The following is a 27310-nucleotide window of genomic DNA, read 5'->3' as shown; positions in this document are numbered from 1 at the left end:
GGTGTAATAGAAATTAAAAAAAAAAATAATGCATCAGGATTGAATTTGTCATATCTATATTCTAATTCTATATCTATATCGAATTCCCAAACACATAATTCAAAACCAATGAATACGCAAGACTTTGCCCTTAAGTTGTCTGCCTAAAAATGCATTGATAAATCATCACGTAGACGTAATTGAAAATGAAAATTAATTTTTTTTTAGTTTTTTTCGAAAGTAATTTTTAACGAAATTTCAAAGCGTTTCGAAATTTGGCATGTAACCAGACGACGCGTTGGCCGTAAGCCAAGCAAAATAAAAAATACGAATCCCACAATTGCAAGATGAATTCTTTACGTGAACGCCAAATTAAAAATAATGCAGAATAGTGCAAAAAATTCAAGAGATGCCGAAAGGAATAATGAAATCCATCGCCCTTAAGTATTCTGTTTGTCGAGGCAAATTCGACGCAGTCATAAGCAAAAAATAAATATCATATTTAACAGGCAAACAACATTGATTTTACATTTTGGAATATGGCATTAACAATATTAATATACAATATTACAGCTAAAAAGCATTCGAAGCATCACAAAGATAACAGGAAAACCAAAACCTACACATAATATTTGTTTATCTAAAAGTATTCTAAATATACAAGCCAAATCAATTTCATATGCATACATCTTTACATTTATATATGGGTATGTATGTACAAAGAAGCATGTATGGGCATGTATATCAATATATGGTACATAAACGAACTTGGAAGATTTTCATTTGTTTTTGTGCACACGGGCGCTTTTCCAATAACAATTCTTAGCTACGGACGTCATTGAGAAGCAACTGTATTAATCGTAGGCACTACAGCTTGTGCTAGAATTATACATAGAGAAACATCCCACGGCGCGAATGCTATGTAGCACATTCCTCTAGCAAGTCACTCGATTGCCTTGGGCTCATGCTTTTGCGGCCCGATGTCCAAAAATAGCTGTGCCAACGCGCACTATAGTGCTGCCCATTTCGATCTGCAGGCAAAACAACATGAATATAGCCAGTCCAAAGCAGCTGTTGGTGTACTACGTACCGCTCTGTCATAGTCGTTGGACATGCCCATTGAGACCTGCAACGCATCGGGTGGCAAAGCGTTGGCCTCACAAATTGCGCGATGCGCCTGCATAAGTGCCACAAAATCCGGATTGGGACCGTTGCTATAATCGAATCCATAGGCGCCAATAGTCATAATGCCCACAGGATGTATATGCTTCAGATTGGCGCTGATGTATTTAAATAGTGAGGGTGCAGCGCTGGCGTCAATACCGCTCTTTACTGTACGGATTAACCAAAAGTATATTGTGTATGCGTCTTGGTGTTGATCTGAAACCTGTACCATCTTCTCCACTGGTGTTGATCTGCACGAGCACACGCAGTGGTTCACCTGGCGTGGGCTGCAGCTTCGCCCAGGCGGCATCTATCTTGTTGGCCAGTTTCTCGCTGTCGACCGTTTGAACCATGTGCAGATTAGGTAGCTTAAGCACCTGTAAGAAACGATTTCTTCAATATTTATGATACTGACATATTGGGGACAGTTTAAGCACGTGGTTGATTTTGTTACTCTGCAGATGTCCAATCAAATGCCATTTAATGTCGGGGCATTGTGATAATATATCCGGATGCTGACTCTTCTCCACCAGCTCCTGCACATAGTTTTCACCAAAATGACGCTGGCCGGCTTTGTAGGCCTCTATAACACACTCCACTGGCTTTGTTTTACTGACGGCCACCAGCAGGGGCTTGGGTGCATTGATTTCCTGATAAGAGCGCAAACATTTTATAGCAATAGATAACACAAATGGCAGTATGGCAGTTGTTATAGTCTTTACCTTGGGGCGACTTTGCATCGCCAACTCAATGCGCTTCAATACGTGCTGTAGGCCGGCATTTATGTCAAATTCGGCCATTGTGCGCCGTATCATTTAAATATTATTCTAAGCTTTGTTAAATTTGTTCAAGTTGTTGATGGAATTCTTGCAATTTTTTACTAAAACATCTGTTGCCAATTTATCGATAAATTTGGCAATCGGTCGATAAGATAGTAAGCGCTGTGGTTAGTATTTTAAATCCAGTATTTTATTTATTTGGTTTTTAATTTTTGGTATTTTATAGTTTCCAAAAAAATTTTCTTTTGAAAAAACGTTCAACTTTGAATATTGTATTCCGTTGAATTGAGTAAAATGTTTTCGCCGCATCAACACGTAAATTAGTTTCCTCAATCAATTCTCAAACAGAATGGCTCAGGCTATGCAGCTGAGCTGCGATGCGGCCAACACCGTTATGGACTATCTACAAACATTAAGAGTTGTGGAAATACGCCAGTCCCTGGAATTCATTGGTCTCCATCATATTGAGGTTATTATAGCTGTATTTATTTTCCTGATGCTGCAGTTTACAAAATTCACTGCTGTGCTTTTGGTTGCCTGTCTGATAGCATTTGCTATCTTCTATATGGTAAGCAAATATTGGATAGCGAAAACAAAGATCATCTTATTCACTCACCAAACAGTGGGAGTCCTTCTTTCCCGAGCTTGGCGAAAGTGTGTCGAGACCTAACAAATATACCGGAACCTACGGCGCTGGATACGGTCCACCCTATGGGCCCGAATTGATTGACGTGGCTTCTAACTTTCCTCCCCCTTATTACCCACCACCAGCCGGCCATACAAGCCGTGATGCACGCACATCTGCGTTATTTCCACCGTTCTCGAACTACGAAAACGAAGATGCAACAGGTTTATGCAAATATTATGTTTTAGTGTTTCATTTATTATAATTTAGCCCTAAGGTGATTACGCAGTCTCTCCGGAAAAACGCCAATATTTAAATACTATTGGCAATCATCTCGGGTCGAACCTAAAGAAAACTGGTCCATCTGGAGCTGCCACGCCAATAGGCCACAGGGGCTCCACCTCTGATTTGCGAGCGCATCGAAGACCATATACTGGCCAAATGGAAGATTTTAAGAGTATGCGACGTGCTAATGATCGCGACGCTCAAGCCTTTCGTAGGATGATTGCCAACGAATATAGGGCGTACCGGCCAGGTACTGTCACTGAAACCAACCTTTATCGATACCCAAATCAAACGAACGATGATCAGAGATCGAGACGTAACGGCCCATCAAATATGGCCGACGACAAGGCATATAAGAGCCGACGTAGTACGGAGACCAAATCCTCATCACAAAAAAAGAACAATGCCAATGAGCAGCCGGAGCGTTCCAGAAATGTGTCTCGTGAAAATATGCAACGCAAATTGCGTAATAGTCCGGGGCCTCCAGCCCGTTCCAGCGGGCCCCATAGTCGATCCGATCCCACCGGTCCGAATGCGGAAAACAGAGGAGTCAAAAGGCGAGCGGGTAAGAGGCTAGTCGAAAATTCATTATCAGAAATCAAAATTTGTATCGCTTTAGATAATCACAATACATTCAAATTTAAACTCAACCGTTGGGGCCTGTGATATGGATAAAGTCAATGTTGTAAACTCTTCCCATGAAGATACGGAAGTACCGGATCATCAAAACAATATGTACGTATATCGAGTATCTAAAATATTTCACTATAAGCATACATGTATATATGTACATATGTAATATTTCAAAGCGAATGTGATTGTGATAAAGATGGAGACGCAATACAGTGCCATAACCAAGGTGAAGAAGACAAAGCGGTCATCAAATCCACGGGCAGTTATCCATGTGTTATCGAAATGGTAATTGACAGCAGCAGCGATCGCATGTTAACTGAGAAAGCGGATAAAACCATACAAATACCTATTAAAGACGAAGAAAATAGGGCTTCTAACAGCGGAGACACAGATAACAAAAGTTCGCCTAGTAATAATGAAAAAAGCGACGTGAGTAGAAGTTCTACAGAAAAATATCCATATATTGTGGAAGTTCCGTCTAACAACAAATGAAAACTTGACCCTGTAACTTCTAGCCGGATTTAGAAATGTCGCTATCAAATTTAAAGTTAATAAAAAAATTGGTTATGTGTATTGAGGAGACAAATTAATCAAGTTTTTCAATCATTTAGTGTTCTTACACTTACGTCACTTAGTATATAAGTTAGTATTTTATCTTTGGTATTTTTGTCCTCTTCACGACAGCAGATTCGGTCACACTGAACACATTTTGTTTATATTTGTCGAAAGCAAAAATAAATGTCAAATTTACAATTAACCCAGGAAAAACTGTAAGTAATTGATTTAATTAATGTCTTGATGACATGCAGAGGTTATATAATTGACCAATTCTCCCGTAGCGACGCTCTGCGATCGGAGTACAGACCGCGCAGGCCGTGCGCGTTGCTGAAGTACCCGCGACCGAAAACAAAGCCCGAATACCAATCCATATACCCGTGGATTATACTGGATGAAACGGATCCGCATTTTGTGTTCTGCGCCATTTGTGAGTGTCGCCTAAGCGCGAAGCGCTCCGATCTGGGCAAGCACGAGGGCAGCATCAAGCATTCGGAAAACGCACAGCGCAAGTCGGTCATATTCAAAGCGGAGCCCCAGGTGGACGATGTCAAGTGGGAGTACAACGATGATGATATGAGCCTATTGCCGCTACAATTTGCCACAGCAAGCGACTTGTGCAAGACGGAAGCGGACAACGAGGATGACGAAGCCGAAGAAGATGAGGAGGAGGAGGAAGATGCAGAGGCTGAGGCAGATGACGAAGGGGCGGAACCAGAAGCGGATGCTGATGCCAATCCAGATGCAGACGCAGATGCCGGTGCCGATGGAGATATAGATTCGGAATATGAACCGGCTTGCAAGCGTCGCGTCTCGGAAACAGACTCTCAGCACTCCGGTATTTTTGAGAATTTGCCGCTGCAAGTAACCATCAATGAAACGCCGCACGGACAGCTAATGCCAGCTACTCAATTATCCACACACTGCCAGCCCGCGGCATCCACGCCGCTGCCGTGTCGCATTACAATTAAAAAGGTGACGGCACCGCTGACAAAGGTGCCCAGCACGGGTGCTACACCCATGATTGGCTCGCATGAGATCACCTCAAAGGCGACCATAACGCCCATTGCGACCGGCTGCTACACGCCCTTGCGCCAGCCCCAGCTGCAGTCGTATGCGTCCAGGCAACTGCAGTCCTATCAACTGCAGCACCTCACCTCAATAGAGCCCGCACCGCGCGACTCTCTGGATCTCTTCTTTGACAGCATTTGTGCCACGGTCAAAGGGCTGCCGCCCAAATTGGCCACCGAGGGCAAAATACGTGTCATGCAGCTAATTGGTGAACTGGAGTTGCGTGCGATTAACGAGCGCGATGCACTGCCCGCCACGAATACAACAGACACACCTCCAGATCCTGCTGCAGCGACAGCAGCTGCATCAGATGCTCCCGGCAGCAGCCAGCAGATTGCAACAGTTGCCTCGACCACCAAATGAGGGCGCCGCGGGCTTAGTCAATGGAATCAGTTCAAACCATACTCCCTAACATAAATGCGAGATTTTGTAGCAAAGATTGTTAATATTGACTTCTATAGTATAAGGATTCTCCTCCATTCATGACCATTCTCTAGCCGGCTCTGTACCAATTGCAACCATGAGTCGCTCTTATCTCTTAGTAATCGTTATCGCTTAGAGATTGATTATAAAAAAAAGACCATTTACAAATATTATAATAATTAATTATTATTTATCGTTTAAAAAAATAAAAAAGTCTGATAAAATGAACATTTATAATTATTGCACTTAAGATTATGTCATATCAAAATATAAATGTAAATTATTAAAATGGGGGCTTGCAGTCCACCATGGCCTTGGCGCAATAATGCGGGAATTGTAGGCCCTGCAGCAGCACATCGGATATGCCCTGTAATATAATGGAATAGACGCGATTAATTTTGGCATTTATAAATAAGGGATCTTTTTTTAATTTTTTTTTTTATCATAAGACTAGTTGACTTAGTTAGGTGAGTAATTGTACAAAAATCTACAAATTGCGATAAGCGGCCGGCACTCGGCAACTACATAAATAATGATATGATGTCATTGTGGAATATACATATATTCGACGCCCGCCCCCTGCCCGGCACTTACCGAGAGGCCCGGAATGCACACAACAAGTGTGTAGATTACGATGTAGAAGAAGGCACAGAAGAATGCGACCGCCAGGGAGATGATCCAGAAGACCAGCAGCCAGAATATGAACCACACTGGATTACCCATTTTCAATCAGTTGATTTGTTTATTGAGTTCGTTTTAAGCTTAAAAGATAAGAAATAAAAGCGGTCATTCATAGTGTGCAAAACAAGCTTCGAGCGGCTTAATGCATTCATTTGGTTCTACAGATAGCATTATATATACATTTATCTTTCTATCCATACATACCATTCATGGGTAAAGAAATGGAAATCAACTGCATTCCACAGAAATTTCACTTTTGCTACAGAATTTGGCTTTGAAAATGCGTGACAAACATTGGAACGACCGATTTGGTGTTGTTTTACGTGAACGTTGACGTAAATAGATATGACGATATATCTTTGTATGTAAACCGAGGTAAGACAGTGAGTAATATGCACAACTAACTATGTCAACAAGCTAGAGACGCTCCTAGTGACATCAAGAACTTCTAACATTTCGTTATATTTAATAAAAAATTGTATATGTAAATATCATCCAAAATTCGGAAGATTTATTAAATTATTCCGTTTTTAAATAATCCCTATATTTATAGGGTATACATTTAAAATTGTTATATACCTGACACTGATATATATTGAAAAAAAAAAACGTCTATAATTATTTGTTTAATAAAAATACAATCTCTCGTTGTCATAAAAGAATCTTAAAAGAAATTAAAAATTTTGGGAAAAGTGAAAGAAAAAGTTTTTTAATAAAAGGAATCATATATGTACATATGTGCACATAAATTTTAAGATAATTTTTTAATAGAATATTAAACACTTCTATTTTAAATAAGAAAAATAATGTATATATTTTTTTTTTCAAAAACAACTTTTGAGTATAAACGTAGCGTAGCCAAGTTTCGTGTTATCAAATCATGTGTTAATTGAAATGTTTTTAGTTTTGGAAAAACGAGGCAAAGTTTATGGTCCGCCTGACGCATCTGCTGATATTGTTTTTGCCAGCAGGCGCTCCGAACAACTTACGCACCACGAATTTGTTGATGATCTAGCAGCCAAGATTATGCAAATTCGTTACGGGCGTGGCTGCATTTCCAGCTTATGTTAAACAATTTTCAAATTGTGTGATAATTACTGCTGTATTTAACATGACACTAAATACAAAACAAATCGGCGAGATACTTTATGGGTTGTGCTGCATTTATAAATAAATGTTTAATGCGCGCCTACGCCAAGTAATGCAAACAACAACAACATGAACGTAAATAAAAACAAATGACCCACCTTAGAGAGAGATTGCAGTTGCGGTTGCGGACGGGGCGACGTTCGAGTGGGACGAGATGAAAGCGACAACTAAACAAAACTGGCGCAACAAGTTTTAAGCGAGTGCCGCACAGGGTTGCCAGCTTTTTGTAATTGATAGCTTTTCGCGGCCTAAAAGCATGCTAAGCTTAATTTATGCAGCTTGAAAGCGCTTTAAAGCTTTCGAATTAACGGGTGCAGCAAATGCACCGCTGAAGATCAGCATTTTGAATTTTTCCCGCCGAAATGGTCAGGATGCGAATATATGAAGATTTTAGAAGACCCTTGAAAACGAATCCCATTTAACTTTCTTAACGAGAAATATGCGTTCGGGTAGAGCTTAAAATAGGTGTTATTTTAATGTTAATATATCGTCTAGTTGATACTTAAAACATGCTTTTGCCCGCAAAACTTAAATTGTAACCTAATCGTAGATAAAAAACGATATCACGAGCGATACGTGGTATCTAGCGCAAAAATCGCTTCATTATCTTTCTTTATACGGGGTATACAAATTGCTTCGAGCTTATTAACATTTTAATTCAACTTGGCGCATAGCTTAAAAACCATTTCTAACTCTGATTTCAGCTTTCAGGTGTGACAAAAGCGCTCACCAGCTGCAAGCTTCAAAACTGTTATACGTTATATTTATAGAAGAAGCCCAAGCTTTTGCACACAGCTGAAGGTAAAAGCTTGGCGCGGCTGCCCAATGTTTTCATAACAGTTCTTTTGCTTTCATTTTTTTTAGATTTTGTTGTTGTTGTTGTGCGCGTATCCCGCGGATGTCGACGCCGATTTGCAGCTGTTGTTTTGGACCGTTACTGGCGCCGCTGTCGCCGATTACTGCGATTTAACTGTTCGTCATTCTGTCGTGAGTCGTCGTCCACTTCTCTTGTTGTGTGCGGCATTTTTGTAAGAATATATTTGGTTAAGATTCGATACTCGAAGGAGCTGGACAATAAAAAATTATTGAGTGCCAGAAATGTCGCAAAATATAATCTGCAATAACTGTTATTTAATATATGTGCCTGATAAGGGGCCCAACTAGACCAATTAAAATCAACAGCTGATTAGCAAACTGCCAAATTCTATAGCATAAATCAGCGGCAAAAAAACAGCTGCAAACGTTAGTGTTTGTGTTTGTAAAAGAAAAAGTTTCAAATATTGCGAGTGTCCGTGTGCATGTGTGTGTGTGCTGTTACTTGTGCATGCGTGTGTTTGTAATAAAACCGGACAACGTGCGATCGATTTTTGGGGGCCTTACAGTGGTAACTAAACAGGCGAAATGTGCACAAATTAGAAATATATTTCAGAAAGCAGAAGATGCATGAATATCAGCGGGTATATTTGTATGTGTATATTCATATACGACTACTTAAGTGTGTGCATGTAAGTGTGTGTTAGCCATAAAGCTTTGACAACATTTGCCCAACAAAAAGTATTCTATTAGAATGGGCAACTCAGCCTCTTCAGTACCGCCGGCCCCGCTCCCCGCGCCAAACGTAAAACACTCGACAAATAAATAAACAAACGGCCACTAGAGATAATGAAATTTTGTTAGGCACAAAGTAGGCAGAGAGAGTGAGAGTAAGCGAGAGAGAGAGAAAGATAGAGATAAAGAGAGGGAGAGAAATAGAGCGGGAGCGAGTGAAATAGAATTAACAACAACAACAATAACAGCAGCAAAAGCCGCAAAATTTGAGGGGCAAAGAGCTGAGGGGCAACGACTGCCAAAAGTTGCCAACAAAAACAAACAACAAACACAAAGAAAGCATGCGAAAAAAAGCTCCTTGGCCATAATACAGAAAGGCGTTGCGATGGAGACGGAAACAGCGCAACGACTTGCCGTATAACAGTTACGAGCAAAGTAACGGCACCGACGCTCCTAATAAGCGTGAACGATGATTATGGCCAGTCAGTCAGAGGCACTGTGCACTGTGGTTCCATTAGCAAATTGCAATTATATTTCTAAAGGTTTCTTAATGATATTGTATGTGCAACTTTTTTTTTAATATAGTCTAGATTGTGTAACTTGGTTTGATATAGGAATATATAAAATGTATAATATGCATACATAATAGACATACTAAATAAAATAAATCATACACTATGCAAAACATTTTTATTCATTCATTAAACAACATGAAATAATAAATTAAATATTATTAAACAAAGTCTGCTACCAGCAAAACAAAATGATTTTAATACATTTAATGTACATATCTTATTTACTTTGGCGTTATTCTAACTTCAGTTCTTCGAAATTAATTATATACTTAATTTATTAAAATTATTGTATATTATATAATATTATTATATAATGATAATAAATTCTAAAATTTCGAGAAAAACTTCTCGTTTTGAATCAATTCTAACTTATTTAATTCGCATATTAAAAGACATATATTATATACATAGAAATATATATACATATATCGAAAGCAATACAAATGTTGAGCGAAAAAGTACCAATTTTGGCACACTGTGCAGGGCTCGCTACTGTAGCGGGAACAGCCGCGTGAGAGAGTATGCGAGCGGAGAGCAAAATCAGAGGCAAGAGCGAAAAGCCGAGCGCACATCGTAGTCGTAGTCCGTATGTTTTGTAGCACAGTTTAAAGTACGCATTGCGATGGTTTTTCACTTTAGTTTAGCTAGAGACATCGTCGTGTAATGAACAGAAGCTCTGCGAGCAACTGCATTCCAGCGGCGAATCGACGGCAGATTTGAGTGCGCAAAAAGATAAAATAATAATAATAAGAATATTAATAATTATAAAAACAATGCACAAGTAAATTTCAGCATACGTGTATTTCCACACACACGCATACACATGTAAAGACTAAGATTGTGTATTTGTGTGAATTTCCCAGTTTTGGTGGCATCAAATTATAACCAAAATAACAGTGACATAGTAAAAGAATTATCAAATTTTCGCAGCAATAAAAACGCATCAATTTTAAATCTTTAAATAAAGAATTACAAAAAAAACTTAAGCAGTGACATGTAGAACGGCAGAGAGAACGAGAGAGAAAACCTTCAGTTCTGAACGCACAAAAGCTCAAGGTAAGTAAATCCTTTGCATGAACGGCTGTTATCGACTGAAAGCTGCTGTTGCCGCTGCCTAGCAAGTGTGGGGCAAGGTGGGAAGGGAGGTTCGGGAAGGGTCGAGGGGTAAGGTATGATGTTGTTGAAAGACTCATATTATTATGATACCGATTTTTGCATTTAACGATTTTTGATGAGTTCCTTGATCCGTAAAGTCCTTAGCAATTTGCAGCACACGCACACACACTCACACAATCAAAGCCTGGCTGTGGGACCAGGCGAAAGTGTCCTACAAATTCATAATTTGCCTGTTTATATACACATTGCTGTATATGTAAGGCACGCACACTCTCGCACACACACACACACACTCTGGATTCTGCAGGTATTGGTGGTTTATCGACTGGCTGCCGCGATGGCTGCCTCAATGTCTGCCCGCTTGTGCTGCCTGTCAAAAAAAGGAAAAAAAGAAAGCGGAGAAGCAAGAAAAACAATCCAAAACAGCGAAAGTGAAATTTTGTATAGACACACACACACAGGCACAGTTATGTATATGCATGTTTTTTTTTTATTTTTTGGCACGTAGGCTCCATAACTTCCGCTCGGGCGGCTTTCGCGCACACCTGTACCCAAACACACACACACACACACACACACACACACACACACACACACACACACACACACACACACACACACACACACACACACACACACACACACACACACACACACACACACACACACAAACACACACACACACACACACATAACTTGACAGCGAGCAACATTTGAAATTGTGATGAAAAGACACTTTTTTATTTCGGATGAAGTACATTTTATTTTCTTCATCTTCTGCGCTGCTTACCTTTTAATCATTGTGAAAAAGTTGTACAATTGTTATACTTCATTTTTTGTTGCTAGTTCTTTTCTTATTTGTAGTTTGTTTTGTAAAGTAGGGCAAAAACGCTCGCACACAAATTTCGCTTAATTCACTGTCGATTTATCACACTTAAAGCAGCAACAACAATAGCAACAAACATAGCTATAACTATAACTATAACTAGCCACAGCACATCATATCATAGCACATCATCATCGTGATGATGATCTCGCTGATTGCGATTGCGTGTGGAATTCGGTTCCATTCCATCTGAGTTCCATTCTATTTGATTCTACGCTGCAATCATGGGGCCTATTTATATTCTATAAAAATGCCACACTGTTGCAAACATCTGTCCAAACTCAATGCCCGTTATGTGGTCCATCCACTTTTTTTTGTGGGCTTTCACGATATGTGCGGAGACTGCACTTTAGATTGAGATTTATATGGATTTATGTTGTGTACACCCAAAGAGAAAACACAATTTAAACAAAAATCTGCTATTTTGTTGAATTTTTACAAATGTTTTTAAGTTTTTGCTTGTTATTTGTTCTGTGTATTTTTTTTTATTTTTTTTTTCATATTAAATCAGTGCACAGAAATTAAACAAACATTTTAAAATACTTTGATCTGTTTTTATTCATACCCTGAACCCATTAAAAAGGGTATTATGTTTTTGTGCAAATGTATGTAACAGGCTGAAATAAGCATCTCCGACCCCATTAAGTATGTATATTCTCGATCAGCATTAATAGCCGAGTCGATCTAGCCATATCCGTCTGTCTGTCCGTCTGTCCGTATGTATAAACGCGTCGATCTTAGAAGAGTTAGAGACTTGAACGTAGGTCCTCCGCACATACGAGTTTCCAAGCAATCGATAATAATCTATATCGAAAGATATTGAGCAAATATCTTATTTTTTATAGATCTTATTCTTAATCCTGTTTATTATACAAACCCCAAACTTGATTCTAAGCGCATTATAGAACACTTCTGAGTTCTGATTGGCACTTATTAAAATTAAAACTAAGAAAAAAGAGCTAGAGTCACAAAATTTCACATTTTCGCATTTGGTGTTGATAAGAGTTTCAGGGTATCACCTAGTCGGGCACTTCAAAATAGAGCACTCATATAAATTCTTAAAAATTTGTTGTACATTTAAATGTGAGCCAAATAGAATTGCAAAATTCCTCTTTTATAAACAATTTTGTGCTATGTGCAAAATGATTTAATTTGCCTTTGGTTTTTGAAAAAAATGTATGTACACCGAGTTTTTTCAACAAACTAGAACCCACATAAAACAAATAATAAAAAAAAAAGATTAATTTGATTTCATTCGCATTTGAAGCCAGTTTTTAAAAGGCTTCACAAAATTCAAAAATATATTTATATAAAAACTACATAAATAACTCGCAACAAATGAAAATGTCCAAGCTAAGCCCTATTTAAAGTTTGCAAAAATAAATATAGTATGTGTGCAATGCCAGCGAGAGTCAAACGTGTTTAATATGATAAAAAAGCATAGAAAATTTCTTCTTATTTATATAATCTGTTAGAGGATATTATAGTTTTCATGAAATGTTCAACGCATATAAGGGGACTTCCTTGACGCTATAAAGTATATATATTCTTTTCTGTCATCATTAACAGATAAGTCAATCATATCAGATCATATTTGTCTGTGTGCCTATCCCTCTGTCAGCCTCTCTGTCTATCTGTCTGTCTATCAGTCAGTCAGTCAGCCTGTCTGTCTGTCGGTCTGTTTACCCTTCTGGTCTTCTAGCCTTCTGGATCTCTATCTGTTTCTATGAGAATAAGACTCTTAGTCGTAGTCGTGGTTCTGTCTTTCTGTTGCAGGCAGTATGTACATCTGCATAAGCTCGTCATATACAAGTTTCACTATGCTCATTATATACGATGAATTGTTATCAATATCCAACCCGAGCTCTATGAAAAGAATTGGTCGAAAAATTAGTTTTTGTTTAGAAATGCGTTTTTGTTTTTCAAATACCTTCGTGTCAAAAATAGCATTTCTTTATAGCTTTTAGTTTCGCCGGCGAATTTTTTCATAGTAAATTATTCAAGATACTTCGAGTGCAAAATATGGAAGCTGATAGAATAAAGCTAGTTTGGTCTTTTAATATTTTTATTGTTATATGTTCTTCTTCGAATTGCATATATACAAGCTTGTTTCTTTTTACAACTAAGTTTAATATAAGCTTAAGGTCGACTTTTGACGAATGCTTGTGCTTTTGTAATATTTTCTTTAGTTTCCTTTTACAATCTACGATTGTATAATATCTATTATATATTATTGTGCTATTATTCCATTCTTATTCCCTAACTTACTCGGAATTTGCCTTACATTATTTTGAAACTGACTGTAAAAGACACATTAGGTTGTGCTCTTTACATTTTATTGCATATATTTCTTTTAAAGGGCAATATTTTGCAAAATGAGATCATGTTAGGAATCAGTCTGTTCAGCGGAAAATGTTCAAAAGAAAATGTGACAAAAGGCGATTAAAAGCGAAACGAAAAATGCATTTTCTTTGCATATTGACAAAGATTTAAAATAGACCAAAATAAGCTCATATGAAATATATTCTTAAGTATTTTACATATTCACATTTCAAAGTATTCCGACAGATGCTTTGTCATGTTTTGTTCTCATGATATCATATATTATCACAATAAAGGAAGCCAAAATAAATGTGAGCAGAAGCTGTTCTTGTTTTATAGGACAAACAAGTGCTTTTATGTTTTTTAATTTCAAATAAAATTGCTCGAGTTTGAGCTGGGATGATTTCCTCTTGGTGTAGCCAGTTTAGCGAACTATTCACGCTTGAATCATTGTCAGTCACTTCTGGAATTGGACTGCAGTCGACTTCCGCTTGGCATCATCTCATCGTGCTCATCGTGTCAGAGAACTCCGTGACCACAAATTCCCGGGCCACAATGCAGCAGTTCATTTGCGCGCACAATGACCATTTGTTGCTGCACATCTACACAGCAGCAGACCACAGCCTCCCAGCCCCAGCCCCAGCCCCAGCCGATGGAGATTCCGCGTATAGAAATGCGTGCGGACACAGACAAATCATTTGGTCATTTAAAGTGCACAAATTAAGCGGAGATTTGCCCCGGCAGCTAGATATACATATATATGGCATATATCGTATTCCTCTTGTCACCCCAAATGCATTCGGACTGAACTATCCGAATTGCATGTCGCTTTCAGCGAGTTCACAAACTTAATTGAATCAATATATATTAACTAACAATGGAGAACTGAAGCGTGGGAGCTGTTGGCTTCTTGGGTGCGGTTTCAGCGATTCCAAAATCCACAAAGCGACTGCCTCTCGGAGGCGGCTCCTCTATTTATTTGCGCATATTTCTCGATTCAATGCCAATGGAAAAGTAAAAAGCGCACAAAGGCACAAGGCTTAAAGCGTGAAACACTTGAGAATTGTTTTGCACTTTTATGTTTGTTTGCCAGCTTTTCCTTTTCCTTGTGCGCTTTACACATTTTCTTTTTGTTGTTCGGAGAATTATTTGCACTTGCTTCACTCCACGGGATTTCGTTGGCTCGAATATAATTTATATACATATATATGTACGTATTTTTTTCTTTGCCACGCGTCCCCTTTGCGGCTGGGATTTGAGTGTGTGTGTGTGTGTGTGTAAGAGTGCTGGCGGATTTGTTCCTTTGGCTGGCGTGTTCCGGAATCGAGCAACACATAAAATTCACATTTGCCATAAAAATATGCAAATGAAATGTCATTAAACAATCGGAAGGACAAACGAACAGGCCTACAAAAAAAAAAAAAAACAAAAAACAAATAAATAAAACAACTAACAAAATGTAATCGCACGCTGTTTTAGTCTATACCCAGCTCTCTAGCGTATGTGTAGAGTATTTAAACGAAAGTGAAAATTTAATATCCTATCAGAACCCAGCTATTATGGTCAATTATCACAAGCAACAGGAGCTCTTCGAACTTCTCTGCATAAAAAGGATAAAAGATCACTTGAAATTTAATATGCGTTAAGAACCCAATTATCATAGTCAAACATTGACAGCAACTAGAGTTCCATGAGACTATCAGAGATAATTTCAAAGGAAAGTTATTGAAGACAATTTCGAAAGAAATTAATAAGGTAACAGATCCTTCGAAATTTAAAATACTCTAATCATCTAGTTATCAAAGTTATCGCAGTGATTGATGATAACTAAGTCCTTGAGATTATCTGAAATAATCTCAGCAAACACTTCGCAAAAAATATTACCTAACCTTAGAAAAGACATCACAAAAAAATAATAAGCTAACAGATCCTTTTTCTCCAAGAACCCGGTTATCATATCGAAAGCAACAAAAGTTATTTAAGCTTCTTTGCAATAACCTCAGAAGGGACATCACAAAATAGAAAATAACAGATCCTGCCACAGTTGACGTAGCATTAAAACGCAATTTTATTGCATGTCCTTGGGGGGCATTGGAATGGCGTTGCCTTCATTGTCTTAAGGACAACAATGACGGCAGGCGGCGACAGCCCAACAATAACAACGGGAAACAAACACAAGGCATAGTGAGAGACTAAGGGGGAGTAAGAGAGAGACAGGGCGATAAATAAAGAGAGAGGCAGAGAATATGACTGTTGTTTAACATTAGTTTTATGCTTCTCCTCTTCTCCTTTTTTTTTATGTCCCTTCGCTGACTACTTTTATTGTTTCCCAGTTCTGTTCTCTCTGCGGCCATTGCCTGGCGATAATAATACGATTTGCTATCTATCTACTATCTACTGCAGGCTCATTAGATTTTATGCTTATCCCTATTGAAATTCAGTTGCATTTCTCCTTTTCTCTAACCCCGCCATGGGACACAGTTTTATTTGTTATTGAGACTCGAATGTCTTAGGGAATTCAACTTTGTGCACCACTTTTGTACATAAATCTGTTAGAATTTAAAGTATTTTTTTGTTTTTGTTATTTATTTTTTTTACTAGTTTTCTTAATGTTCTAATACTTGACTGGCTTGGACTACATCATTTTCAGATTTATACTAGCAAATTATATATCTGTGCAATGTTTTTTTGTTTATTTATTTCAGTATTTATCTAAATTTTATGAATTTATGCAACATTTTATCTTTGCTTTCCTTTTGCGACGTTTTAATATGTATTTTTCTGTGGAAAGCCCTTTTAAAAATTGTTCTAAGCTCTCCACCTAATTTTATATTAATCATTTATTTTCGCACGTTTAAAAAATCCGGTGTTTGTATTGGAAGCATTAGACGGGCCGCTCAATCCAGTTGGGGGAGAAAACTTACTTGAACAAAGTTTCTCTCATTCTGCTCCCTTTATGCATTGTAATAATAATAATAATAATAATAATAATAATAATAATAATAATAATACTAATAATAACAATAATAATAATAATAATAATAATAATAATAATAATAATAATAATAATAATAATAATGATAATAATAATAATAATAATAATAATAATAATAATAATATCAATAATATTAATAATAATGATAATAATAATAATAATAATAATAATAATAATAATAAATGTCCACCCATTTTGATTCGAGCTACGGGTTCAAGGTCAGCTACCCAGATTTAGTGCAGAAATCTATTTTCATTGCTTACATTGCCTGCTCAAAAATTGTAGTTTAAAGTCTTGTATGCGATAGAACAAGAATATTAAGTTGAATATGTTTGCGCAGCTTAGTAATTTAAATTTTTATACAACCTGCTTCATGATTTCAACATATAACCAAATAAAACTCTTCCAGATCTATTGAAATGCGCAGCACTGTAGCGCAGGGCGCTTTCTACATATAGATAATCACTTGCACATATACATGTGTGTGTGCGTGTTGGGTTGCGCTGGGATTAAAATGTCTGCTTGGGTATAAAAAATGTAGCCAAGGGTAAAATAAAAGCAAGCACCAAATGCCGCATGTCCCAGTCAAAAGGAGTAAGCCAAAGCTCTGTTGCGTCTGTGGGAATACGCGATTTTGGTTTTGCAGCCTGGCTTTAAGCAGTGCAGCTAGATTAAAGCGCAGCTGTGGCAGCTAAATTTAGCAGACACTTAATAGTCATTGGCCATATTGTTATTTATCTGGCTGTGTATATAAATTAATTAAGTTTATTTTAATTACGCAAACGCAATGTGTGCAAATGAAAAACAATTCGTTTTTCGCTGTCAATTCTGTTGGCTGGGCAATTACATGAATTGGGACTAATTGACAGGCGCAGAATAAATGTAAATAATAGAGGCATAATTGTAATTATTGTTGCAAATCAAATATATGTGTAATTACAGCATATGCCAATTAAATTTCCATTTGAGTTCCGCCCCCCGTTAAGCCCGAACAACAACTCGAAACCAACAATTTTGTGCAGCTCTCAGTAAGAATCATATTGAAGAGCTCACAAACCGGACATCTGCCACGAGCTCGAGCTTCAGATGGAGGAGTATCCATCTAGCCATCTATCCAGCTAACCCTCCATCTACCTATATAACTCCCTTAACGTACTGATTATCGTCATGGGCAACCCAATTAAAGCTATTTACGCTGTTATGAACCTAATTGAATTATCGTCATCATCGTCAGCATCAGCATCAGCCCCATTATCATTAGCTGTAGTTGATGCTGTGATTGCTGCAGCAAAGAACTAGCGATGCGTAATATCAGTAGTGCATAATTATGCATCATTATGCATCAAACCATCTAGAGGATGTGGTGTGAGTGGGGGGGGGGGGGGGGGTGGCGTCATTCAGTACTGTGGCACGTGGCGTATGCTTGATGTGCTGTAACTGATATTTTCATTTTAATTAGTCGGCCTGCCCCATTCAAGCCCACGACTCGATTTTATGGGCTGGAAAGGACGATACAGCTTCCATGCACATAGCCAATCTGCCAGATTTGGCTTTTGATTTCGGTTTCGTTTATACTGAGCGCTGTGACGTCACAGCCTGGGTCACGCTTTGACATTGTGCGGCTGCCCTTTGGCCAGCAGCAGCAGCGCCCAAAGGCAGTTGCTTTCATTTCTTGCGTCATTTTATGTGAAAGCCGCGTTCACATTTGACATTTTACAGAATCAGAGCAAAACGAAAGAAGAGGAGCAGCAAGAAGAAGAACGAAGAACACTTAATACACAACATGCTGGGCGGGGCCAAAGCCAACCAAAAAAGACACTGGTCATCCTGGCGTATACTTAATATTATTTTATTGTTGCCTTAAATTGCAAAGAAACTTAGCTTATAAGTAGAACAATTTTAATTGGTTTGCTGTCTCTTTAAGAGCGCTATTAATGATATGAAAGAATTAAAAATGCCATACAATAAATACTCTTTCAAGCATTTATCAGAATTCCAATATATTTCCATATTTGGCACAGAAAATGTTTTGACACAAATTGTACTTTTCGCCCGATTGTTTCTATATAATATACCCGGCATTACTCGTGGCAAGTTTTGTATATATGCAACTGTTTCACCTATTTCCCGCCGGTGGGAAATTCAAATCTGCCCGTAGTATTTTTCTATATGAAAATATGTTGAAGGCCCATCTAATAATCAAGCTGGAAATCAATGTTTTCTGCGCATGTTAGTCTTGTAATAAGAATCTTGAAGCCGAAAAATAAACTTTCGCTCATTAAACCTTTTACCCGCACTTTCCATAAAAGAGCCCTGGATTTTGCGGAAAATGATTTAAATAAATGTTCTTATCTAGGGCTTTAATGTTTGAATCGGACAAAACTCGAAACTTCGCACAAATAACTTTCGAATCGCATTTTCCATCTAACAGGATTAGATTTAGCGAATAGTGTGAAAGAGGTCTCAAATTTCATTATTTTTATTAAATTCCAAGGAAATGAATTTGAACCCAAAACTTCAACCACCAGATCCTAGATCACCATTTATACCGAGGAGGAATGGATTCCCCTCGAATGACGACAACGATGTTTCAAAATGTTTCATACAAACGTTTTTGGCGAATTTTCCACACTTGGGGATGAAATTTTTCAAAAACCTTTCTTAGCGTGCACTTTTATCCCATTAGGTAACTACTGTGAAATTTTGGGTTTCTTTAAAAAGAACAAGTAAAAGGCTCTAGTCGGGAGCTCCCGAACTGCCTGCAACAAAAGTACAAATTCATGGGAAGCTTTAATCTCTATATATAAAACTGTTTGTCCTGACTGTCTGATTGGTGACCAACGCACAGCCCAAACCGTAAGAAGCTGAAATTTTCACTGTAGTTGCCTTATGTAATGTAGGTGTTTCGGGAAATTCCACCCGCAAGTGTGGAAAAATCGCGGAAAACGTTTGTATGCAACTTTTTTGTATACCATCCGATCGGCCTCAAACTCATTTTAAAAGATCTTTATTCAAATTCATTTGAGGGGTGTTTCGCATTCTTTTGAAAATCCATCTCTCCTTGGTGGAAATGGGGGTAAACAATTTGGTGGGTGACGTTTCGCCCTCAAATTCATTTCCAATAATCTATATGAAAAATTTTGAGACGTGTTTCACACTTTTCGCAGAATTCAAACTTCTTCGGGGGGAATGCGATTTAAAAATGTTTTGGGCGAAGTTTTAAGTTGTGTCCGATTTGCTTCAAATTTATTTTCAAAGCTCTACATAAGAATATAATGAATAGGTGTTTCAGCGATTTGGGAAAATCCACCCGCAACATTGATAAATTGGCGGAAAACGTTTGTATGAAAGTTTTTTGTTTACGTTCCGCTCGGCCCCATACTTATATTCAAAGATCCTTGTTCAAATTCATTTGGGGGGTGTTTCACACTTTTCGAAAAATCCGTTTCTCCTTGGTGGAAATGGAGGTCAAAAATTTGGTGGGTGACGTTTCGCGCTCAAATTCGTTTCCAAAAGATCTATAAGAAAAATTATTTGAGACGTGTTTCATACTTTTCGCAGAATTTAAACATTTTCGGGTGGAATGCGACTCAAAGATTTTTTGTGCGAAGTTTTAAGTTGTGTCCGATTTGCTTCAAACTTATTTTTACTCGCAACATTGGTAAATTAACGGAAAAATTTTGTATGAAAATTGTTTGTTTACCGTCCGATAAGTTTCAAAATAATTTCAAATTTTTTTGAGAACATTGATTTTGTAACATACGTTCCACGGGCAAGGCCGGGCTATACTTGTTTATATTTATATATATATATATACTATTTTGTGTAGCTTGGCTGTTTACACTGATCAAGAATATATACTTTATGGGATCTGAGATGTTTTTATCTATGCGTTCCAAATTTAATGACGATATTTCTCATATGAAATCTTTTTTTCCTTGGACAACCCGGCGTATGCTTAATTTTACTTAGTTTATCAACTGGAGATATATATATTGTTTTATTTGCCAACATGCATGCATACTTGCATATGCAGAACTCTTTCTTAGATGCCAATGCCTCAGATTATATAATAAATAAATAAATAAAATAATGTCATTAGCTCGAGAGTCAAGAGTTTGTTGCACGTTTTCGGGGTCGTGTGTCGCCCACGTACGAGCTGGAAGCAGATCCAACCCCAGTTAGCCCGTCTTACAGTTAAATTGGGTAGACAAACTCGCTCTTTCTCAAAAAAGTAGAAAAACGTGAAGGAAAAAGAAAATGAAAACGAAAATGGAATTGGAAAAAGGAAAAAATGGCGGCTGCTGTTGATAGTTGACTTGTTCATATTTATTTGATTATTGATTTTCACTGGCCGCCTTCTCGAGACTGGCTTTAAGTGCAGCACCGGGACACCCCAGAGTAACCCGAGACCCGAGCTCACACAGACACACACACACACCGCTTGAGATTCGCATATGTCTTCGAGTCGGCTGGGCTGGCTGATGGTGATATCATCAAGGTCAGCTCCCAGCTCAAATGAGCCGAAAGCAAGCGGTGTACATAAAGCTGAACACTCGTACCACTCGCAGGTCGCACTAAATTGAGCGTCTCAGCGTTAACGAGCGCCAGCGGCGCCGGTGGCGAGGGCGGAGGCGAGGTCGGTGTCGGTGTCGGTGTTGGCTGTGTCGGCTGTGGCGCCGTGCCACTAAAGTCGTGGCCGGACGTAGCCACGCGGCACTTGTTTAATGATGGGTCACATCTCCCACACCCCTGCTGTGACCGCGTTCACAGCTGCCACATGCGGTGTCGGAGCAATAAAACCGAAGCGCCACTAAATTCCTTCAGTGTACCCACCCCTCTACCCCTTCGCACACCCACAGCCACACACATACACTGCACGTGCTCCCTCCTCTGCTGCGGCTGATGTTTGCATATTGCGCATCCTGAAAAATAAAACCATATGCTGCACAAAGACTGCTCGTTAACCAGTTGGCTCTCAATTAAGCTGAGGACGTTATATAGATAGATATTTGCTTTACTTTAATTTAAGCTATATAGTTGAAAAAGCTGCGCTACTTTTAGTCAACATTATTTTTTATTAAATATGCAGGCTGCATTTTTAAGTCTTTTTATTTATTTTCATTCACTTTTAGATTTTTATGAAATTATCTTAAAAACTTAGGTGTTATCTGAAGACTACTTTAATAGATTTGATAAATGTTTAATTATTATGAAACTTTTTGCAAACTTTTGTCAAATTGTTATATTGTATTACTAGCGGGTATAGCCCGGCCTTGCCCGTGGCACGTATGTTATAAAATCAAAAAAGCTTTGAAAATGATTTTGAAACTGATCGGACGGGAATCAAACAACTTTTATGCAAATCGGAAAACTCTTAAAATTCACCAAAAAAATCTTAAAAATTCATTTTCCACCGAAGGAGTTTAGATTTTGCGAGAAATGTGAAACACGTCTCTAATGATTTTTCTTATAGATCTTTGGAAATAAATTTGAACACAAAACGTCATCCACCAAATCTTCGACCCCCATTTGCACCAAGGAGGGATGGATTTTTTAAAAGGTGTGAAACACCCCTCAAATGAATTTGAACAAAGATCTTTGAAAATAAGTTTGGGGCCGATCGGATGGTAAACAAAAAAGTTACTTACAACCGTTTTCCGCCAATATACCACTGTTGCGGGTGGAATTTTCCAAATCGTCGAAATACGTATTCATTAAGTTCTTATTGAGAGCTTTGAAAATAAGTTTGAAGCAAATCGGACACAACTTAAAACTTCGGCACAAAAAATCTTTAAATCGCATCCCCAACGAAGAAGTTTGAATTTTGCGAAAAGTGTGAAACACGTCTCAAATGATTTTTCCTATAGATCTCTGGAAATGAATTTGAGTGCGAAACGTCACCCACCAAATCTTTGACCTCCATTTCCACCAAGGAGGAATGGATTTTTCAAAAAGTGTGAAACACCCCTTAAATGAATTTAAACATAGATCTTTAAATATGAATTTGGGGCCGATGGGATGGTAAACAAAAAATTTTCATACAACCGTTTTCCGCCAATTTACCACTGTTGCGGGTGGAATTTTCCAAATCGCTGAAATACGTACTTATTAAGTTCTTATGGAGAGCTTTAAAAATAAGTTTGAAGCAAATCGGACACAACTTAAAACGCCGCCCAAAAAATCTTTTAATCGCATTCCCCCCGAAGAAGTTTGAATTCTGCGAAAAGTGAGAAACACGTCTCAAATGATTTTTCATATAGATCACTGGAAATGAATTTGAGCGCGAAACGTCACCCACCAAATCTTTGACCTCCATTTCCACCAAGGAGGAATGGGTTTTCCCCGAAAAGTGCGAAACACCCCTCAAATGAATTTGAACAAAGATCTTTGAAAATAAGTTTGGGGCCGATCGGATGGTAAACAAGAAAGTTACATACAAACGTTTTTCGCGATTTTTCCACACTTGCGAGTGGAATTTCCCGAAACCCCGTCTTAACGTGCACCTACATCACATAAGGTAACTACAGTGAAAATTTCAGCTTCCTAGATCTTACGGTTTTGGCTGTGCGTTGATCACCAATCAGTCAGTCAGTCAGTCAGTCAGTCACTCAGTCAGGACAAACAGTTTTATATATAGAGATTATTAAATTTAATAAGCTAGTTTATTTTAATTTATTAAATTTCAATAAAAGAGTTTTCTTCTTAATAAGCTACTTTATTTTAATTTATTAAATTTCAATAAAAGAGTTTTCTTCTTAAGTGCTTACGAAAATCGGCACAAATATCATTGGATTAAATAAAATAAAATGATAATAATAACAACATTGGTAATAATATCAAAATTAATAATAATTATTATAATTATAATAAAATTATATATTTAGTTTGCTGGCTCGAGGTCCGGGGTTTAATTTGTTAAATCAAAAATTTAAATAAATACAACAATTTTATTTGCTGCACCTTGGCAACCGTCTTCAGGTCAATTGTTTTTCACGCTGCGCTCGTTGACGTGAACATTGAAAACCGAAGTATATCGGAAAGAAATATATTAAAATAAAATAAAAAATTACATTTTTGATTTTAATAAATTAAAGGAGCTCGAGCCATCACGCTTATAATAATAATAATATTAAAAATAATAATAATAATATTAATAATAATACTTGGAATTATAATTAGAAATAGACTAGGGGATACCCTGAACCCTCTTGTACGAGCTTCCTCAACTGGACTCGAACCTGTAACCAACCAACTACTTGCTACCGTCTCTACTTTACAGCCATACAATTGACGGAGTGGCGAGAGCTATAAAATGAAAGATTTACTCTTCTATAAGTTACATGTCAAATTTGGTAACTCACGACATTAAAAACCTTACAGATACAGATACAGAAAGAATATATAGACTTTATGCGGTCGGAGATGCTTCCGTCTGCCTGTTACATACATTTGCACAAATACATGATACCCTTTTTACCCATTTTCAATGGGTTCAGGGTATAAACAGCTTTTCATATTTAATTAATTAACATATATTTAATGATTATTTATTTAATTTAAATTTCTTTAAATTATACTTTGATTGTGTATCTCTTAAACTTTAATTTTTACTCATATTTGTTCAAATAAAGTTAGCTCGGGAGTTTAACATTTTCTTATTAAACATCAAATACAAAGCTGAAGCCCAATCTGATATTCTCAACTAATATGTTTAATGAATTATATGCGTTTCTGCAGAGTTGAAATAGGGTATTTACTGTTCGGATTGGCAAATCTAAACTTTTTGTGAGTCGCTCAAAAACGAGAACAAAACATTTGTTTCGTGTGGCTCGTTTGGATTTGTGCCACGCCCGCGTATTTATTTTATGGCGCCAGACATTTGGCTAATGGCTGCAACACGATGTTGCCACACACAAAAGGTCAACTGCACAAACTCAAAGACGAGGCAACGTTAATTTCTCGAAAAACCGACAACAAACAGTCACAATCAGCCCTTGGGCTGGGGATATGGTTGCAAAACCTCCTACCCAGTTACACAAGAAAACACTTAAAAGTTGAAGCTGTGAAATGTATTCCACAATTTGCTGTTAATCAAATTCAGTTGCAATTATATTTCGGAATTTCTTTAATATGTGACACTTAAAGTTCAAGTACAATTTTCTTGGCTAATTTAATATATATATATATATAAAGATATATAAATACGGGTATATATTTAACAGGCAGCTGTCTCTCTTACCTGAGCCAATTTATCAATAAAGTGACGCCAGTCGCGGCAACCCTCTTCAACTCATCAATTAAAACTATGGACTTATATACACCAGCTGGTAAAACAGGCGCAACGTCAACGTTTCAGTTTAACGAAAACACAAATATAGGCAGTCCACTCCCCACCCCCCCGAACCCTAACTCCATCATCGACTCGCCCATCCCCTGCTACCCGGCACATGCTAACCGAATTGTTTTCGTTGCCTCGTTTACCCTTTGACTTTCAGAGTTCGTTTTTGGCTGTTGTTGTGTATCTTTTAAGCAGGCGAAATTCGCAAAAATTCTGAAAGCGAACGCAAACAAAACAAACAAATACACGGGCCCCATGGCAAGGGGACGCGGTGGGGTGTGGTGGGGGTGGTTCCCTGTTGCCCAACCCTTACACAGTTGACCTTTGCACAGTCAAGCTGATGGCTGACTGCCATCCCAAGCCCCGCTCACCTGCTCACCTGTGCGCCAGCGTCCTTGTCATCATCATCATAATCATCATCATCATCGTATCGTTAGGGTTACCCCCATGACCCCCTGACCCGACTACTCCGCTTCTCTCATACCATCACACTTTATGCCTTGCTGCAAACTTTGAAAATTATAATTTAATTTGAATGTCATTAAAATTTGTGCGGCGTAAGTTAAGCACCCCATCCCTCCGCCCTTGGTTTTACCCTTTCTTGTATATAATTGCTAGCAAAATATAATATACAAAGCATTAAGACTAACATTCTGTAATCAAGGTTAGAAAAACAGGTTTGAATCTCGCTGGTTCAAGCCCGAATTTCTGTTTTTTTTTTTACATGTTGAACATGACCTCGAACCAAACTAGATGCGCATAAAAAGGTAACCTAGGTCGAAGCCAAAATAAAAATATTTATTTTTTCACTTAAAACTGTTTTCAATGTGAGAAAATGTGGTTCGAAGCTTGAATAGAAACCGATTTGGTTCGAACGGTGAGCCGAGCTGCCGAGCATTGCATTTATTGTCTTGCAGTCGAGATTATATTTTGTGATATAAGAGTCCCATGATCTTACATTTCATATCATATAAAAATATAGAGTTCGCCTCCTCGTCCTTCTCCATCCTTTTTTCTATTATGAAAAATTTAATCAAAATGTTGCTGGCACAGCTAAAGTTGAGAGCATAAATTGTGTGTGGCATAAAAATTAAATAAAATAAATGAAACTTAATTTCAAAACTGACGTCTTGTGCCCCTCCGTGCCGTGATAACCCCCTCTAAGCTCCCCCTTGGCTCATAGTGCTCACATAAAAAATGCGCATTTTTATGAAAAAGTTTTTAGTGAAGCTGGCAAGTGGAAGCACCGCAAACGACGCGGAAAAACTGCTGCAACCGCAAGAAATTAAGAAAATATTCACTTAGGCACTCGGCGCCTTATCTGCGGGCCAACAGCCGCGACAGGCGCAGACGCTTCTTGCCACTTGGATAAAATCCACAACAAACAGAAAATAAATGAAAAAAGGAGAAGAAAAAACGAAATGCGTTCTAAAACGACTTTTCCTGGAATTGAAGTTGGGCGTTGAGTGGAAACTCTCCCCCAACAAAGTTTGTAACTGTCAAGTGCAACAGTGGCTGAAAAAACAAAAAATCCAACTTGAAGTCTGGCATTCGCGAGCAGCTTGTTTTAAGAATTCCAATTGACTTAATTTAAGAGAAATGCAGTCGACTCCTAATCACATTTTAATTGTGCTGCAAAATAATATTTAAATTAGTGCGGCGCCAGGAAGCAGTAGACACTGGCACGGCGACCACCAATAGCTATTATACATATACATATATATATATATTTATACATACTTTGTTTCCTAATGGGCTGCCATCATGCAATCCAGCTGCTGGCTCAAGGACAAGGCAGGGGCAGTCAATACGAAATGCTCCTTGCCACGAAACGGAAATAGGAAACCCCAACTGCAGCCTCTGATGGTGTGTGTGTGTGTGTGTGTGTTGCAGCATTCGGGAATTACTCTAGCAATTAACTAAACCGATCCGTCTGAAGATTACATATCATTGGAAAGATAGCAGAAAACGTCCTTGTTGAAATCTTCAGTAACTGTCAGTACTCAGTCCACATATCTTCAGCAAAGCATAATTTAAAGGTGATTCGGGCTTCAGCTTATGTTTAAAATCAACTAATTGCCTTACGGTTCGATTCTTGTGCCTGGTTTTCCACATGCATGTACCCATTTTTTGATTCGAACCTGGCGCTTGCATATATTTTTTTTAATAAAACAATTAAATTG

The 27310-nt window shown here is 38.0% G+C and overlaps 5 protein-coding genes across 7 annotated transcripts in view; 3 read left to right on the top strand and 2 right to left on the bottom strand.

Annotated features, from left to right (window-relative positions):
* Positions 1-652: 652 nt before the first annotated feature.
* LOC135438359 (pyridoxal phosphate homeostasis protein) lies at positions 653-2023 on the bottom strand. Its single transcript, XM_064696655.1, has 5 exons — positions 1866-2023; positions 1581-1793; positions 1373-1520; positions 1070-1311; positions 653-1010 (listed from the first exon to the last, which is right to left on the bottom strand). Exons 1-5 carry the CDS (start codon positions 1956-1958, stop codon positions 942-944), a joined length of 765 nt encoding a protein of 254 aa, XP_064552725.1. The 5' UTR covers positions 1959-2023; the 3' UTR covers positions 653-941.
* A 141-nt stretch (positions 2024-2164) lies between these two features.
* Positions 2165-4055, top strand: LOC135438358 (uncharacterized). 2 transcript variants are annotated; one of them, XM_064696652.1, is made up of 5 exons: positions 2165-2490; positions 2546-2771; positions 2825-3397; positions 3452-3567; positions 3642-4055. In XM_064696652.1, exons 1-4 carry the CDS (start codon positions 2272-2274, stop codon positions 3496-3498), a joined length of 1065 nt encoding a protein of 354 aa, XP_064552722.1. In that variant the 5' UTR covers positions 2165-2271; the 3' UTR covers positions 3499-3567; positions 3642-4055. The 2 variants fall into 2 exon arrangements, with proteins under 2 accessions (XP_064552722.1, XP_064552723.1); XM_064696653.1 differs by having other exon boundaries at positions 2167-2490; positions 2837-3397.
* A 46-nt stretch (positions 4056-4101) lies between these two features.
* Positions 4102-5742, top strand: Ravus (ravus). Its single transcript, XM_064696651.1, has 2 exons — positions 4102-4235; positions 4305-5742. Exons 1-2 carry the CDS (start codon positions 4204-4206, stop codon positions 5452-5454), a joined length of 1182 nt encoding a protein of 393 aa, XP_064552721.1. The 5' UTR covers positions 4102-4203; the 3' UTR covers positions 5455-5742.
* Positions 5683-7581, bottom strand: LOC135438360 (uncharacterized). The gene is made up of 3 exons (XM_064696656.1): positions 7443-7581; positions 6109-6275; positions 5683-5881 (listed from the first exon to the last, which is right to left on the bottom strand). Exons 2-3 carry the CDS (start codon positions 6235-6237, stop codon positions 5798-5800), a joined length of 213 nt encoding a protein of 70 aa, XP_064552726.1. The 5' UTR covers positions 6238-6275; positions 7443-7581; the 3' UTR covers positions 5683-5797.
* A 2540-nt stretch (positions 7582-10121) lies between these two features.
* Positions 10122-27310, top strand: part of Ace (Acetylcholine esterase) — a 54533-nt gene continuing 37344 nt past the window's right edge. For both annotated transcript variants that reach the window (XM_064696529.1, XM_064696528.1), the window contains exon 1: positions 10122-10523. The gene's annotated coding sequence lies outside the window, so the exon portion shown is untranslated. The remainder of the gene's footprint in view (positions 10524-27310) is intronic.

This window comes from Drosophila montana, unplaced genomic scaffold (genome assembly GCF_035044405.1).
Source record: "Drosophila montana isolate Dmon_TW-CO22-7 unplaced genomic scaffold, ASM3504440v1 contig_3848_1, whole genome shotgun sequence".
In the NCBI taxonomy this organism is placed as follows: Eukaryota; Metazoa; Arthropoda; class Insecta; order Diptera; family Drosophilidae; genus Drosophila; species Drosophila montana.
Note: the sequence above shows the minus strand (reverse complement) of the source record. Positions and strands in the feature narration are given on the sequence as shown.

What these genes read in the sequence shown, in the direction of transcription:
- Ravus (XM_064696651.1), top strand. Translation starts at nt 4,204, where the DNA reads ATGTCAAATTTACAATTAACCCAGGAAAAACT. An exon ending in CAATTAACCCAGGAAAAACT is followed by an intron (nt 4,236 to 4,304) that starts GTAAGTAATTGA and finishes ATTCTCCCGTAG; the next exon opens with CGACGCTCTGCGATCGGAGT.
- LOC135438360 (XM_064696656.1), bottom strand. Translation starts at nt 6,237, where the DNA reads ATGGGTAATCCAGTGTGGTTCATATTCTGGCTGCTGGTCTTCTGGATC. An exon ending in TGTGCATTCCGGGCCTCTCG is followed by an intron (nt 5,882 to 6,108) that starts GTAAGTGCCGGG and finishes ATTATATTACAG; the next exon opens with GGCATATCCGATGTGCTGCT.
- LOC135438358 (XM_064696652.1), top strand. Translation starts at nt 2,272, where the DNA reads ATGGCTCAGGCTATGCAGCTGAGCTGCGATGCGGCCAACACCGTTATG. An exon ending in CATTTGCTATCTTCTATATG is followed by an intron (nt 2,491 to 2,545) that starts GTAAGCAAATAT and finishes CTCACCAAACAG; the next exon opens with TGGGAGTCCTTCTTTCCCGA. An exon ending in CGAAAACGAAGATGCAACAG is followed by an intron (nt 2,772 to 2,824) that starts GTTTATGCAAAT and finishes TTTAGCCCTAAG; the next exon opens with GTGATTACGCAGTCTCTCCG.
- LOC135438359 (XM_064696655.1), bottom strand. Translation starts at nt 1,958, where the DNA reads ATGATACGGCGCACAATGGCCGAATTTGACATAAATGCCGGCCTACAG. An exon ending in CGATGCAAAGTCGCCCCAAG is followed by an intron (nt 1,794 to 1,865) that starts GTAAAGACTATA and finishes CGCTCTTATCAG; the next exon opens with GAAATCAATGCACCCAAGCC. An exon ending in CCAACGACTATGACAGAGCG is followed by an intron (nt 1,011 to 1,069) that starts GTACGTAGTACA and finishes TTTTGCCTGCAG; the next exon opens with ATCGAAATGGGCAGCACTAT.